The 17,672-nt window shown below is 37.8% G+C and overlaps 1 protein-coding gene across 1 annotated transcript in view; it reads left to right on the top strand.

Moving 5' to 3' along the window:
* TANC2 (tetratricopeptide repeat, ankyrin repeat and coiled-coil containing 2) overlaps window positions 1-17,672 on the top strand; it is a 289,785-nt gene that overhangs the window by 237,909 nt on the left and 34,204 nt on the right. Inside the window, exon 15 of the mRNA XM_045525947.1 lies at window positions 9,308-9,416. Coding sequence (XP_045381903.1) covers window positions 9,308-9,416 — 109 coding nt within the window. The remainder of the gene's footprint in view (window positions 1-9,307; window positions 9,417-17,672) is intronic.

Consider the following 17,672-nt stretch of genomic DNA (forward strand, 5'->3'; position numbering starts at 1 on the left):
TTTGTGTGCTTCCTGGTGGTGTTTCAAACAACTGCAACAATTCAGTGAAGTCATAGCTCTTCTGCCTCATGAAGCCCTGCCAACTGCCTAATGACTTCATTGTCAGGGCAGAGAGGAGATGTCCCTTTTCCTAGGACTGACAATATATTAACAAAAGAGAAAGGAAGTAAGTGAGGCAGAGTGAGAGAAAGCAGTAAATTCCTATCTTCATTCTTTGTTTACAAAGAAATAATACTATTCCACCCATTTCTACAAAGGGCATACTTATAGTTTACTTTTATTGGGCTCTTACATTTCCATACTGAATATGAAACAGTAGCACAAGGTAACTATAAATATATTTTGGACTCAGAATCCATGAGAAAGCCACGAAAGGAATATGCCAAAGCAGTTACTAACTGATAAGCTAAAGATGGAAGAAAGAATATTTGCAAAGACATATGGATACCATTTGCTGAGAGTGGATAGCAGCAAGCAGACTGTAAGGTACCAACCACCAAAGTTTAAGTATAGGCAGAATTTGTAAGATGAGAGGTGAAAAAGATCAGGACTGTCAGACTGTTCTCGATATTTCAGTCATATTCACACTCATTTCACAGGCTAACAGTGACAACAGAAATACCTGCGAATTCGAGGTCGAATTGAATAGTGAATTGGAAAGTACATGTGGAAGTCCTTGCATTACTCTTTCTCATACCCATCTTCTTGGCTTTATTCATTCCTAAAACATTTATTGAGCTTCTCTTCTACACCAATGACTGTGTTAACCACTAGAGAAAGTTAAGTGAATAAGACACCCCCTAACATGAAAGCCTTTACACACTGTAAAGGGAAGTCAGACATACAGCAACCAACAATAGTGCTAAAGTACAAAATACCATAGGAATGTAGACAAAAAGGAAATACTTTGCAGAAGAGATGACATTCACATTCAGTCTTGAAGCATGGGTTAAATTCCATGAAACAGCATAGGAATGGGAGAGCACTGTAGGCAGAGAAGCAAAGGTAATGACAGGAGCAAAAACAAGGAGGAATGTGAAAGTAGGAAGCGCCTTTGGGGAATGTGAGTAGCTAGGGTAGAATAAGATGCATGATCAGAATGAGAGAATGATAGGAGGTGTCACTAGGAAAAAGCCTTAACGTGCTGTGTTTAAGGCTTTACGATTTAGGCTGTAGATATGCTGTGTTTAAGGCTTTACAATTTAGGCTGTAGATAACAAGGAGACTCTATGACTTGAGGCAGGGAAAATAATGATCAGATAACTCTGGTGTGAAAGATAACTGTGACAAGTAGTATATGGGAGATGAGTTGATGAAGAGGAGTGACTAGGTTGGGATACTAGTTATGAGGTTTATAGCAATAGTCTAGGTGAGAAGTGCTAAGACCTATAATGTGAGAATAGAGAGCAAGGTACATGTGGGAGAGACATTTTGGAGATACTCAAAAGCACTTGGTCTTTTTTTGTGTATGGAAGGTAAGGACAGAGGGATCAAAAATGACTTCAGAATTTATCTTGAATTATGGATGATAGTGATGCTATACCCCACATAGAACTTTCTGAATGGAGGAGAGGTTCTAGCATGAGCAAAGGCAGGTGGAGGAACAGGCTTATGGGGAGAAGGTGAGTCCGATTTTGGACATGTTCATAATGAATTGCTTCCAAGGAAGGATGCACATATGTAGAAATGTGACATTAGAAAACAAAGAGAAGGCTCAAGGCAAGATGTTATGGATTTGTGAGTTTTCAGCAAATACCTTACAGTGGAAGCCATAGGATCAAACAAGATCACCCAAGTTAAGAATGTAAAACAGAAAATTTAGAACCATGAAAACATAATAGTTAAATGCTAGAAAAAGATGATGAGCCAAATATAATTTAAAAGGGTAGAGTTAGAAGGAGAAACAAGAGAAAGCAAGGTCATGGAAGTCAAAGGAGAAGGCATGTTTCAAGGAGGGGATGCTTGCCAGTATCTTGTACTGCAAAAATGTAAAGGTTCAGAGGCCATTTGTGGCTTTTGCTAGAATACTCTGAGTAGAATGATTGATAACAGAAGTCAAATTTCCATAAGTTAAAAACTAAATGGGAAATGAAAAAGTGACAACCACTGATACAGACTGTGTTTATTTTCCAAAATTTTAGCACTGAAGGAAGGGAAAGACTTGACCATGTTTGTAAATGTTTGGGAATGGGCAAATAAAGAGATAGAGGCAAAGGATGAAGAGGTGTAGAAACCTGGCTATCACAAGGGCAACTTAAAGTCCCTTCCTGCCCAGAGATGTAAAATGGTATAGCTAACCAAAACAAACCTTTCTGAACTTTTAGGAACCCACATCTTTTCAGTTCCCACACTAGTATTTCTACTAGGGCTTAGGAGCTACAGAAAATACTAAGAACCTGGCTAGGAGATGCCTTTGTCCGTTTACAACTGGCAGAAAGTGAGGTAAAACAAGGGGGTCCTTGGCAAAAGCACTAACTTCTCCATGTACTAAACAATGATTACCTGATGGTATTATCTGAATTTCTCAGAGGAGCTAATCTTATTTAAAATATCACTTTATCAGATCATCCTGAGAGTGCAGATGTAAAGACCCCTAGTAGCATAAGAGAAACATCCATTCAAAGCAGCTTCCTTCTTTCACCTTTAGTTCATGGTGGGCTCTGGTAGGGAATCTATCAATGATACCACAGTTTGAATCCTTTCAATTAACTGTCTTGTGAATTTTAAAAAATGATATCATATCGGCTGGGGAAAAGTGGCAGTTGTTAAGAACAGGGAGGCTTTTATACTGGCTGGCTAGTGGGGATAGAAAATGACTTATTACTGTCACAATGCCCTGGTACTCCTCTTCCTCTTCTTAGGGAGCGTACTCAACTATCTTGTGGTAAGGTATAATAATTTCAGCTTGTTTCCAAATATCTAATTTATGAGAATAATGTTTTAGTTTTTGCTTTTTTTCACTGACATTAATTGCTTCTTTAGTCTTCCTTCCTACTCTTTCTTCATCCTCCTATCCATCCCTCTGTTATCAGCCCCTCAAAAACTGATTTTTTTTGTTTTACTTATGATAATGCTAACTACTGAAACAAACCCTAAAACTTCAGTGGTTTATCACAGTAAAAATTTATTTTTCACTCACAAGAAGTCCAAAGGCACCATGTGGTTTGAAAGAGGTCTTTTAGGGACCCAGGTTAAGGTGGAGGCTCTGCCGTCTTTAACACACTGCTTCCAAGGTTGTCTGCTGTCATCAGCTGGCAGATGGGGGAAGACATGTATAATATAAAGACACATTCCACAGCAGCACATATTATTTCTGCCCAAATTATAAGATAGAAAAGATAGGCTTTAGATTATAAGCAATTCCTTGCCTGCCAGCTGGCTGTAACTATACCACTTTGTCACATCTGAGTATCACACAGAATGTCAAAGCACCTAAGTGTTGTTCCTCTTAAACACTGAAGTGTTGTATATCGAGTTTGTCTTCACAAGTGTTAATGAAACCTATGTGACTACACATTAGTGACTATGACTAGAACGATGAGAAAACATCCATGCTAGAAATATTCAAGTTTAGTTGTTAGCATGTTTCAGTGCTACAAATAGAAACTTTAAGACTGGTTATCTCCCTGGGGTGCCAAGTGAAAATCTATTAAAAAAAACAAACATATGGCTGGGCGCGGTGACTCACGCCTGTAATCCTAGCGCACTGGGAGGCCGAGGTGGATGGATAACTCGAGGTCAGGAGTTCGAGACCAGCCTGAGCAAGGCCCCCTCTCTACTAAAAATAGAAATAAATTATCTGGACAACTAAAAGTATATATAGAAAAAATTAGCTGGGCATGGTGGCGCATGCCTGTAGTCCCAGCTACTTGGGAGGCTGAGGCAGTAGGATTGCTTAAGCCCAGGAGTTTGAGGTTGCTGTGAGCTAGGCTGACGCCATGGCACTCACTCTAGCCCGAGCAACAAAGTGAGACTCTGTCTCAAAAAAAAAACAAAACATAATGTCATTGTATATTTTGTGTAAAACTGTCATCCAGCTTACCAAGTGTTAAATGGCAAGTGGGAGGAGTGATTCTTGCTTTAGAAAAGGATTTCTCTAAAAGATTCCGTAGCTCTGACCTCTTGAGGTACAGGAAACAGGATCGTCAAGTGACAGTAGCTCCTCACTGCCTTGTAACCCATAGTTGTCCAAGGGTGAGTATCATTTGTTTCCAGTAATTCATATCAAAGGGCCACTGGTTGATTGCTGCAAATGAGAATGGAAGTAGGATCTGCTCACTACTATTCCGGATACCACTTTCTCTGACTTTTGTCAAAGTATATATTAATATATCCAGGAGACGGAAGGTTCCTCAACTCTGACCTGTAATTGGTTCCCTCCTAACATATCTAAAATCAAATATACCTTGAATGTAAGACTTTGTATCCTCCCTCTGAAGGCCTCTGGTCTACATGAGAAATTTGTATTCTTCCTGTTAGCTTATCTAATTTCTTAGGGACAGATAACTCTGTCCTTATCCTTCTCCAGCCTCCTCACCTGAAGTCATACTTCCAAGTTTTCCTGCATTAACTAACACTGAATGGCATCCATACCTAGTAATTTTCCCCTGATCTGGGGATTTCTCTTTTGGCTGCAAAGGGGTAGGATATGCAGAGGTAAGGATCAAGGTTCAGGATAGAGTATTACAATGCACCCTGCTACAGACATTAAAGATTAAAGTTCTATTTGAGCACACAGTCATCTCCCTCTATATTTAAAGTCATTTAGAGTTACTGTCACTCCTTTAATATGACATTGTGCTAGTTACTATAGAGGGTACAAAGGAAATATAAAATATACTTCACTAAATATGTCTCACTTAAGTCTTACCAAAGTTCTGAGAGATAGGTATTACTATCCTTATCTTACAAAGAGGTTAAATAGCTTGTCCTGGGTTATAAAGCTTGTTAAGTGGCAGAACTATGATTTGAACTTAGGTCCATTTGACTTTGAGAGATGAAGAGGCAGCACTGTGAGTACAGACAGGGAAATTTACAGGGTAACTGAATCATAAGGTGATCTCATTGTATTAGCTATGTCAAAATAATTCTTCTGTCCTTACCACTCCCCCTAAAGACCTAAATGTGGTCTTTATAACCACATTTGAACCCATATTAAAGTCGATTTTTATTACCATTATGTTTAATTATAAGAGAAAGCATAGTGTGTTCAGTCATGTCTAAAATCATGTCATACTTATACTAGGGCTAGCTCTACCTTATTTCTTACTTACTGTCTCCCAAAGTGTCATCAAAATATGTCAAAATTACTGGTTCCTGATTTTAATTATGTTAAGAATTCAGAGTTTATACTATACTATTGAATATATTATTCTCTGTAGTGGTAGATTTTTTTCACAAAGATGTGCCCAGAAACAAAAACCGAGTAGCTGATCTTATCAATACGGGTAAATGGAACTAGGTTTCAAAAGAACTTGGCTTCTGATCTGAACTCTTACTTCCAAGCCATGTGAGCCGGGATCTGTTCATCAATCTTGCTGAGTCTCAGTCAATTGTCCACCCTAATATTAGGAGTAATATTTACTGGTATGCCTACAGTGTAGTATTTTTGTGAGAATCTAAAAATTGGTAAAGTATTTTGAAAACCATAAAATAGCATGCAGTTGTAAGATATTATTACTTATTCATTCATTCTGCAGATATGTACTCCTATTACCTAGGCATACATACGTGAAAAGGCCTGGCTTTTGTCCTCAGTGGAGTCTAGAGGCAAAACTGACACGAAAACTGAGTGTCCTGCAGTGGGTGCCATAATGGAGATGTGTGCCAGGTACCACAGTAACCTAAGAAGAGAACCCCAGAGTCTATGAGGGGGCACCAAGAAAGGCCTCACAGCAGAGATGGTGTGAACAAAGACTTGAAGAATGAGAAATAGTTTTCCTGATGAACTAAACAGGAAAGAGAATTCTAGAAAGAGGGAAAACATGTTTGAACCCCTACAAATAATTTTCTCCATCTGAAATGGAAAGTACAAGGTGGGGAGGTAAAGACAAATAGACAAGGGAAAAAGTCAAGAATGCCTTTGGATACCATGCTAAGGAGTTTAAATTATGTATAAGAAGAAATATAAAGCCTGAAGAATTTTGATCAGGTTTCTGCAATGTAGATTATTCAGGTGGGGTAGGGAACAGGCAGTGGAGAACAGAATAATGGAAAGAATTGAGATTCTTGCAATTATTCAGGTGAGAAAGCATAGAGAGAAAAAAAAAAACTACTAGGTTTTATGCCTAAGGGACTGGCAATATTTAAAAAATAAAAAAGTCTTAAGGAGGTTTAGTTTTTAAGGAAAGCACCAACTTCAAAAAGTGAGTTTCATTGATAGTGGTGGAGGTAGAGAGATCCAGCAGGCAGAGAAGCAAAACTAAATCTCAGTGCTCAAGATATCACCGTGAGAGTCAGTATGTAATGTAAATTGCTGCTTCTCTTTGTGTCCTACACACCACAAGCTTTGAGTCCAATGGATTGATCAGAACCGTTCTTTCATGAATAAGGTAGCGTGATTGCATTAAAAAAGAAAGGAACTACACTTGTCACCTTCATCTTATCCTTGACCTTTATTGCTTGCCGCTTCTGCTCAGTGCCTGATCAACAACAAAAGCAAGCACTATCATCTCTACCTAGCTGAAATGAAGACTAGAAAAATGTAAACATCTTACCAGGATTTCTTAATTATGGTAGTAAAATGAAAAACTAGTGCAAAGTCAATTCTGTATGTAACTGAAAATTCATTTCCTTGTCAGGCACAAGCTTTTTACCTTAATCCTAATAGGCATGGATTCTCATTAGTGGCCTACAGCACAGGTAGGCCTCGATCAGAGGGCTATATTTAGGAGTTCTAGTCACTATTGTACAGCCATGGATGATGAGTCATTTAAAGTAGTAATTCTTACAGCAGAGAGGCTACAATAATTTCACTGTTAATAGCTGGATAGAATTTTGAGACCTTGAGAATAAGGCACTTAATAAATACTTCTCATTATTGTCTAACTTCCCTATGCTCTATTATAATAGCCTCTCAACCAAACTGAGCTTTCATGGGATAAATAAAAGTTCAGTGGCAATTTCCAGATTTCCACAGTTGTACGAAACAGCCCTGGGCTCAGAAAATGATACTGATGATTCCATGCAGACTACACTTGTCTGAGACATCCTTCCAATTAAATAACTTCTTTTCTATTACGGGTAAGTTTATCCAGTCAAACAAGGTGACTTGGTATCCACTACAATTTAGAATTTCCGTGAAGCCAAAGGTTAGAATTTCTTTTTAAAATCTTATTGGAATGAAATCTCTGTGAGATGATTCCTATGTAAAATGGGAGCTATCCCACCCCCTATTCTCCAGGTTCTTTACTGAAGCTTAAAAAAAAAAAAAAAAAAAAATCAAAGAAGAAATAAAGAATGTGTTTGTTTTTCAGACTTCACTGTGAGATGTCTTCAGATTAAACTTGGCTGAGTAGTTAGTATTTCAATATGAGAGAAAATCATCCAGTAGACATTTGGACCTCCTTTGAGGAAAGCATCACCATCAAAAATTCACTTGCTGCTTTTCCTTCTATTTGATTAATTCATTAGACTTGAAACTCAGATATTGGTTACATTTCCCTTTTATATGGCACCCCAAGTGAAAAGAGTAGAAGAGTTGTGTTACCAGTGGCATTAAGAAGTCTGCTGACTACTAACCTGGGCAGCAGTAGAGAGACAGTTCAAAGTATCCTCAATTCTTACAGGCTATTGTATCCTTTCTTTGATGTCAAATTTTCTCATCTAAAAAATTTTTACTGAGCATTTTTATATGAAAGTGGCTGTGTTAGACACTATGGAGAATATAAATAATTCTGGTTTCTTTTCATAAATAGAAATACAACCCTGTATATCTATATATCATACATACATACACAGACATATATACATATACACTTAAAGAAGTATATCATTAGGATGCTTTGAGCTGAAAGAAACAAAATTCCAACTCAAATGGATTAAATAATAAAGAAATGTATTACTTTATATAATAAGAAGTGCAAAATTAGGGCAACTAATAGGGTTCAAGCTCTATTTTTCTGCAATTCTTTTAGCCTAGCCCTCCTGTTGGCTTTGTCCTCAGGCCAGCTAACCACATGGTTTATGAAAGGGCCAAGGCAGTTCTCGGCGTCATGGCCAGATAGGACAATATCCAGAGGCTGAAAAAAGAGTTTTCTCTTTCATGAACAGGTTGGGGATCTGTTAGCAGATCAAGGGGAATGGATGCCATCAGGAAACTCAGCGTCATGGAGGAGAGAGCATGTGACAGTATAAATACAGTACTAGAGGTATACACAGTCTATACTGGTGGCACCAGAAAGAAAGTACTCCACTCTCCTCAGCTGGTGGGAAAAGGTAGAGGCTTGGTACAGGCTTGGGGAAGAGCTTGTTAATCCAGTTTGAGACATGTTGAGTTTGAGGTACTATGAGACCTCCAAATAGGGAAATCCAATAGACATTTGGATATATATTCATCTAAAGCTGAGAAGAGAAGTCTAGATAGAGAAAAAGATATAGGATATAGGTGGCAGTAAAGGCTTTGAGGATAGATGAGCTAATCCAGAGAGAGGACAGACTAGGGCCAAAAATGAGATCCTGAGGAACATTGACATTTAAGTATGGGTGAAATAAGAGTTGCTGGCAGAGACAGAAAATGAAAATCTTTTAATGTCATCTGTGTGTGGGATGGGTATAAGCCAACTTGAAATGACATTTTGTGATATTCATGCGTATGATTTGGGTAAAGAGCTGCCCAAGAACCTTTTTTTTTTTTTTAAGAGGTGGGGTCTCACTCTGTTATGCAGGCTGGAGTGCAATGACGTGATCATAGCTCACTGCAGCTTCTAATTCCTGGGCTTAAGTGATCGTCCTACCTCAGCCTCCCAAGTAGCTGGGCCTACAGGCATGCACCACTATACCTGGCTAATTTTTTTTATCGTTTTGTAGAAACAGGGTCTCACTGTGTTGCTCAGACTGGTCTCAAACTCCTGGCCTCAAGCAATCCTCCTGCCTTGGCCTCCCAAAGTGCTGGGATTACAGGCATGCACCATGGCTCCTGGCTCTAGGAAACTTTTAATACCCATTATTTGTCCAGTAGCAGGTCCCCTTCGCCAAGAAACTTGTTGAATGAGAACTTTGTTTGAAGTTGGCTGGATCTGAACACTCCCCCACCCAAAGCAGAATTAGGGCATTAAAATTTCTAAAATGAGTCTCTCTTTCTTTGCAGGAGTGGTCACACATTACTTGCCTTCTGGTTTTCCCGCCAAGAGGGAAAACTAAACCGACAGCAGACTATTGAACTGGGACATCACATCCTCAAAGCACACATTTTTAAGGTAACTAGGGAAGATGGAGCCTTTTTTTTTTTCCATCTCTAGCAGACTTTCCTTAACACCATGTGTATGAAACTGCTGTTATTTCAGTGTAGTCCCTGCTTTCTGAAATTATTTTGCTAGAAAGTTTGTCCATCTCCTAAAATGTATGGCCTGTTCTTTCCTAGACCTTTAGAAAGAGAACTTCATTAGCCATCTCCCAATTTAATGGAGATAGGCTTTCCAGGAAATGTATGCATATAATCATTTAGGTAAGGAACATAATATACACATATATGTGTGTGCTCCATATATGACCTATCATCTCCTGAGGACAGTCATGTTGTAGCAATTAGTTGCATGTTTTCACTGTGTCTTAAAAAATCGCTGAGAGCAGTTACTCTTTCAATTTATTCTGTAATTGTTTTAGTGAAGACTTTAATATTCCTATTGCTATGATTTTCAAACTATTTATCTGTAACCAACAATAACCTTCATTGGAGCTACTTCCCCTAATCTCTTCAAATTGTAATCCCAGTTTTTCTCCCAGTACTTTCAAAACTTTTAAGAACTTTATAGCATCAGCTTCCCTCTCTCAGCAATCATAAGGCTGAAGTAGGGGACCAAAAGGAGGGCATGTAATTAATCTGTGCATGTATGCATTCGTTCATTTATTTCAGCAGGTATTGAGGCATTGGCATTGTACTAGATACTGGGGATACAAAAAGAAAAAAGTTATAATTCCTAATCTCAAGGAATTTATAGTCCAGATAGCAGTTTGGGGTTAACACACAAAACTAGAGGAGGAAATTTGTTGTTCTGATTTTTCTAGCCCATAGTTTGCTATTGTTTCTGATAGTTCCAATCCCTACAATCTCTTCAGAGTTCTTTTCCTGCCTCAGAATTGAGAGATACAGGTATCTTAAACAGTTTTCTCTGGGTCAGACTTCCATCAAGGGATACTGTTAAACATAAAACAATTCTCTTCAGAGAGAAAGAAGGCATTAAGGGGTAACTCCAAGAACCTAGCCCTAGGAAATTCTTCCCCATATATAAGCACACAGCCAGCAAAGCCTGTTCATCAGATGTATAGAAGTGAAACTCATAGTGACAAGTCTTTTATTTGAGTCATATTTGTCTTGTCTAACAAAACACTATACCAAAAATGACCTTAGTGGGAGCGGAGTGGAGCTAAAATAACAGGCAAGGTATGTCATTCTGGTTTCAAGCAGACTGAAAAGTATCTACTACTTCCATAAATTCTTTAAGATCATTATCCTTCAGTTAGTAGGTAACTGAAGGATAGTTAGCAACTTAAGTACTAATCTTTTAACATCATCATCTGCCTGAGATCAGATGCAAAGACGAAGCCTTCAATGCCTGCCTTTGCTGCACCATAAAATGAATACCACATTCACAGAGAAAGGACATGAAGTTTCATTTGACCAAGTGGGACTGTATCCCGTACATGAAGACCTACACTTAAACCATGCACTCCTGTCTTAGCACACTTTATCTTATGCAGATAACTTAGTTGCCTGAGATAAGACTGGCTCCATATGGGATTCAGTCCATAAATACTCTGTTGTATAGATTATGGCGATGACCTGCCTGCAGGCTGAAGAATGAAGACTTGGTCTCTGGTTTTCTTCGTGCAGCAGTTTATAGGGTCCTTTAAATGCAGAGTGCTTGCTCTGATAGGCTTTGGCTTCTCCCAGACTGCCAGAATTCTCAGTCCCCATCAGCTGAGGGTCATAAAAAGGCAAAGACAGCCTATGTGGTTATAACCAGTTCCATTTAGAGCTTCTGATCAGCAGTAACATGTACTCCAATTTATACTTCTTTCCAATTAATTTTAAATTGCCCTTGTTTTATCTTTGTTCATGAAAAATTGCATATGGTATCATTAATGACTTTTAAAATACTAATTAAGATTGGGGGTCTGTAACTCTGGATATTTGGCGGGCTATGGAGCCCTTTTTGTTTTTAACAGTTTTATGGAGATAGAATATATACCATAAAATTCACCCATTTTAGGTGTACATGTCAATGATTTTTACTATATTTATAGAATTGTACAACTATCACCACTACCAGTATGTTTCTATCACTCTAACAAATAAACTTTATGTCCATTTAAAGTCACTCCTCTTCTTTGTTTCAATAGATTTGACTTTTTAGACATTTCATATAAACGGAATCATATAATACGTGGTCATCTGTATCTGGCTTATTTCATTTAACATAATGTTTTTAGGTTTATTAGTGTTTCAGCATATAGCAGTACTTTATTTCTTTTTATTGCTGATTTTCCATTTTTGGATATATCACATTTTGTTTATTCACAGGGACATTTGGGTTGTTTCCATTTTTTGGCTAATAATACTGCTATAAACAGTAGCTTACACATTTTTCCTTTTTAAATTTTTTAATAAAATTAGCCACTTTAAAGTGAAAAACTCATTGATATTTGGTACATTCACAGTGTTAGTATATAGATTTGTAGATGGATGTATGCCTTCAGTTCTCTTGAATATATATACCTAAGAGTAGAATTACTAGGTCATATAATAACTTTATGTGTAACATTTTGAAGAATTGCCAATCTATTTTCCAAAGTGACGGTATCATTTTACAATCCCACCAGCAATTATGAGGGTTCCGGTTTCTCCAATTTCTTCATACCTTCACCAACACTTGTTAGACATTGTCTGTCTTTTTTTATTTTAGCCATTTTAATGGATGTGAAGTGATACCTCATTGTAATTTTGATTTGCATTTTCCTAATGTCCCATGTTGTAGAATACTTACAATTCTTTTATAATCTTCTAATTACCATTTAGATTTTTTGTTTTTTAAATCTAGGAAAAGCAAACAGGATGTTTGTGAATTGTGGCCTTAAGATATTTCAATCTAGTTTGGAATGCAGGGTGTTTTCATTGGGTTGAGTCTAGTTCCTGGAAGGATTTTGGAGTGCTCTTACAATTAGCTTCCTAAATACTACCCTCTAAAATGTTTCTGTAACATTTCTTACCAGAACAGAACTATCGGCCATAGGAAAACTACTATAAGTAGAAGAAAAATCCTATGACATCAGTCAAAAGGCATGGGTTTAAACGCAAGCTCTGCCACTTAGGCAGTCTCAGTTCTCTGTTTTCTCGTCTGTAAAATTTAATAATAATTCAAGTTTGTTGTGAGGAGCATAGATGCAAGATATGGAAAAAAGGTACATTATAAAATACAAAGTATTAATACTAGACCTATAATATAAGGTTTTATGATTAAAATTATTACTAATACTCTCTTTCCTAAAAATAAAACTTAATAACAAGCATAAGTTCCAGATAGTAATATCACCCTACCACTTCAGAGGTTACCTAGCATCTTCTACAGCAGTGATCCCAAACCTTATCAGCACCAGGGACTGATTTCATGGAAGACAGTCTTTCCACAGACTGCGGAGGTGGGTGGTGCCGCCGGAGGAGCTCAGGCGGTGATGCCAGCAATGGGGAGCAGGTAACAGATGAAGCTTTGCTTACTTGCCCACTTTCACCTCCTGCTGTGTGGCCCAGTACACAGTCTCCAGCCCAGGGGTTGGGGACCGCAGCTCTACAGCAATGGTTGGCAAACTTTTAACATAAAGGGCCACTTAACTCTGCCATTGTACCTGGAAAGCAGCCAGAGACAATACAGAAATGAATCAGTATGGCTGTATTCCAATAAAACTTCATTTACAAAAACAAGTAGAAGGCTGGATTTGGCTGCAGGCCATAGTTTGCCAACCCCTTCTCAATAAAAGGTACCATTCCCTTTGTTTACCAATATCCTTTTACTATAACCAAATATGGCCATATGGAATGCTCAGATGAGAACAGTGATAATCCATTTGAGACAATTGGATATCTGCAAGTAGATAGCTGGTGATGGGTTTATAAATAACCTGCTTTAAAGAAGCTCATTGGATAAACCCCCAAGGTTAGTTTTTGCCGTGATCTTAAGATACCTGAGCCATAGCTAAAAATCCCTAAGATGAAATTGCTCTGGTTTCTTCATGCTTTCCCTATTTTCTTGAAGTATTCAAAAATAGTGAGCAAGCTTATTAAACAGGCTGGGAAACAGTATTGCAAATTTAGATTCTAAAGAAGGGACTCTATTACCATTTATCACTGACAGAAAGAGATCCCTTATTACCTTAGCAATGGTTACATACACTGAAGAGGCAGTTACTCAAGCTGTTTGAACATAAAGTTCTCTTTAAGAAACCATCAGCTTAGAATTAATTATGGTTTATTTTTGGCTACATCCTGGCTGGTGATGGGATCACATTTATCTGCCTGTCACCTTTGTTGAGTTTAACTAAACTGAAACTCTTTCCTCTCATACTTCACAAGAACAAAGGGTCAACCCCACCAACCAGAAGAAACCAAAAGTCCATAGTACAGATAAAGCTAATATTCCACATCCTAGCCTCTGGCTCTGTGTCTCAGGCTTATTTCTTGTGTGTTTACTCCACCATCAGTGGAGCTCTCAGTGCTGCTTTGTAGTCCATTTACTCGATCATTTAATTGAAGTTCATTTACTACGGTCTATTCTTACTCAGCTCCTTTTCCCATTTCTTTTTCCTCTAGATCTTAACCAAGTCGACTAATTCAACAAACAGCCTAACTTACGAGTCTCTAAAAAAGATCAAAGCTATCAAATGTGACTTCCTTTAACTACTTTCCTCCCCTTATCAATAAGTCAGTCTATGTCACTATTAATTCTTACCTCCTTTTTTCTTTTTCCGTGGAAATGATGTTCCTATTCCTCTTTTTAAAATTTCTATTACAAAATAATTCAAACATATGGGAAAGCACAGATAATTAAATATAATCAAATATTATCTATCAGATTTAACAAATATTAAGACTTTTTTGTGTTTGATTCAAATATTTTTCTTTATTTTTAAGAAATGAACCATAACAAATACAATAGGAACCCCTCTTGTGTTCCTCTTTTACCCCATTTCTCTCCCTCCCAGAGAGATGACTCCTATCCTAAATGTGTTACGATTTAGCACATGCTAACACTCCTAACATGTGTTCTTCTGATCCATATTTTGTACTTTTCAAACATAGTTATGTATTCATAAGCAGTATGTAGAATTATTTTATGTTTTTTCACACTGTTCATATAATTTTGTAACTTTTTTTTTCACTCTACATTACGCCTTTGCGATTTCTCTATAGATCTAGGTCAGTGATTTTCAACTCTGGCTATACATTGAATTCTCCTGGAAAGTTTTTTTAAAAATACACACTTTGATGAGCCTTACTCCCAGAAATTATGAGTCATTGTTCTGGAGCAGAACCTAGGCTTTTTTTAAAATAGACTTTATTTCTTAGAGCCATTTTAGATTTATATAAAAATTGAACAGAAAGTACAGAGTTCCCACATCAGTCACCCCCAATCACAGCTTCCCCTATTATTAACATCTTGCACTGATGTTGTACATTTGTTATAATTGATGAACCAATATTGATGCATTATTAACTGAAGTCCATAGGTGACATTAGGATTTACTCTTTGTGTTGTACAGTTCTTTGGATTTTGCCAAATGCATGCTGTCATGTATCTACCATTACAGTATCATACAGAGTAGTTTCATTGCCCTAAAATTCCTTTGTCCTCTACCTATTCACTCCTCTCCTCTTACCCTCCCCAACCAACCCCTGGCAACCACGGTTTCTATAGTTTTGGCTTTCCCATAATGTCATATAGTTGGAATCATATGGTGAGTAGCCTGTTCACAATGGCTTCTTTCACTTAGCAATATGCAATAACATTCATATACAGGTTTTTATGTGGACATAAGTTTTCAACTCATTTGAGTAAACACCTAGAAGTGCCATTACCAGATTGTTTGGTAAGACTATATTTAGCTTTGTAAGACACTGCCAAACTATCTTCCAAAGTGGCTGTGTTATTTTGCATTCCTTCCAGCAACGACTGAGCACTAGTATTTTTTAAAAGCTCCTCAGGTAATTCTGTTAATAATATGCAGCCTAGCAAGTTGAAAATTCACTATTCTGGCCGGGCAAGGTGGCTCATGCCTGTAATCCTAGCACTCTGGGAGGCCGAGGAGGGTGGATCGCTCAAGGTCAGGAGTTCGAGACCAGCCTGAGCAAGAGTGAGACCCCATCTCTACTAAAAATAGAAAGAAATTATATGGACAACTAAAAATACATATACAAAAAATTAGCCGGGCATGGTGGCACATGCCTGTAGTCCCAGCTACTTGGGAGGCTGAGGCAGTAGGATTGCTTAAGCCCAGGAGTTTGAGGTTGCTGTGAGCTAGGCTGATGCCACGGCACTCACTCTAGCCCGGGCAACAAAGCAAGACTCTGTCTCAAAAAAAAAAAAAAGAAAGAAAGAAAATTCACTATTCTACATCATTCATTTAGAGATGGTGGAATATGAAGCATGGTAGTTCAGAGATCAGGCTCCAAAAGCAAACTATTAAGGTTGGTGCAAAAGTAATTGCAGTTTTAGCATTTTTGAAATTTGCTGTTTGATATTGGAATACATTCTTAAATAAGTGCAGTTATGTTATCCGTCATGTTAATGTGCATTTCTTTATGCTTTTTTTGCTAATGACTTGTTAGTTAGCTGTTTCTTTTATATTTATTTTAGACTACGGAAATAATGTTAGACAAAAAGCAAATTCAAGCAATTTTCTTATATATTGAGGTCAAAATGGGTCGTAAAGCAGAGGAGACAACTCGCAACATCAACAACAACTACGCATTTAACCCAGGAACTGCTAACAAATGTACAGTGCAGTGGTGGTTCAAGAAGTTTTGCAAAGGAGACAAGAGCCTTGAAGATGAGGAGCACAGTGGCCGGCCATTAGAAGTTGACAACGACCAGTTGAGAGCAGTCATCGAAGCTGATCCTCTTACAACTGCAGGAGAAGTTGCCAAAGAACTCAGCGTAGACCATTCTACGGTCATTTGGCATCTGAAGCAAATTGGAAAGGTGAAAAAGCTTGATAAGTGGGTGCCTCCTGAGCTGACTGAAAATCAAAAAAAGTCATCGTTTTGAAGTGTCCTCTTCTCTTACTATACACAACAGCAACGAACTATTTCTCAATCGGATTGTGACGTGCAATGAAAAGTGGATTTTATACAACCACCAGCAACAACCGGTTCAGTGGTTGGACCCAGAAGCAGCTCTGAAGTACTTCCCAAAGCCAAACTTGCACCAAAAAAAGGTCATGGTCACTGTTTGGTGGTCTGCTGCCTGTCTGATCCACTACAACTTTCTGAATCCCGGTGAAACCATTACCTCTGAGTTGTATGCTCAGCAAATTGATGAGATGCACCGAAAACTGCAACACCCGCAGGTGGCATTGGTCAACAGAAAGGGCCCAGTTCTTCTCCATGACAACACCTGACCGCACATCACACAACCAGTCCTTCAAAAGTTGAACAAATTGGGCTACAAAGTTTTGCTTCGTCCACCATATTCACCTGACCTCTCGCCAACCAACCACTACCTCTTCAAGCATTTCGACAACTTTTTGCAGGGAAAATGCTTCCACAACCAACAGGATACAGAAAATGCTTTCCAAGAGTTTGTCGAATCCAGAAGCACAGATTTTTACACTCCAGGAATAAACAAACTGATTTCTCATTGGCAAAAATGTGTTGATTGTAATGGTTCCTATTTTGATTAATAAATAATGATTTAAAATTCACGGTCCAAAACCACAATTACTTTTGCACCAACCTAATGTAAAGGTTCAAATCCTGCCTCTCCTACTTCCTGACTATATGACTGAGCAAGTTATTTAAACTCACTGATGTTTACAGTGGGAATAATATAAGCACTTATCTCATGTGATGGTTGTGAGGATTTAATTCATTATATAATGCTCAGAAGAAGGGCTGGGATCTCTAAGGGCTACAAATATATTATTTATATATAAATGCTAACTTCAGGGTAGAGTTTATCTCTGGGGAGAGAGGAGAATGGAGTAAAGGAGAGATATAAAGGGGGCTTCTGCTATAACTTTTAGATTTTATTTCTTAAAAAATATGAAGTAATTTTAATTAAAATAAATAAAAATAACCTAAATAGTCAATAGGAAGATAGGATTAAATTAAGTATGATGCAGCCACACAGTGAGATACTATCCTGTTAAACCTGTGCGTTGAGGTCTCAGTTTTGGTTATTATATTTTTAAGTACTATAATTTCCCTTGCTATTTTTTCATAGTTTTTCAGTTTTCTGTCAAAA

The sequence above is a fragment of the Lemur catta genome, chromosome 15 (assembly GCF_020740605.2).
Source record: "Lemur catta isolate mLemCat1 chromosome 15, mLemCat1.pri, whole genome shotgun sequence".
NCBI classification, from domain to species: Eukaryota; Metazoa; Chordata; class Mammalia; order Primates; family Lemuridae; genus Lemur; species Lemur catta.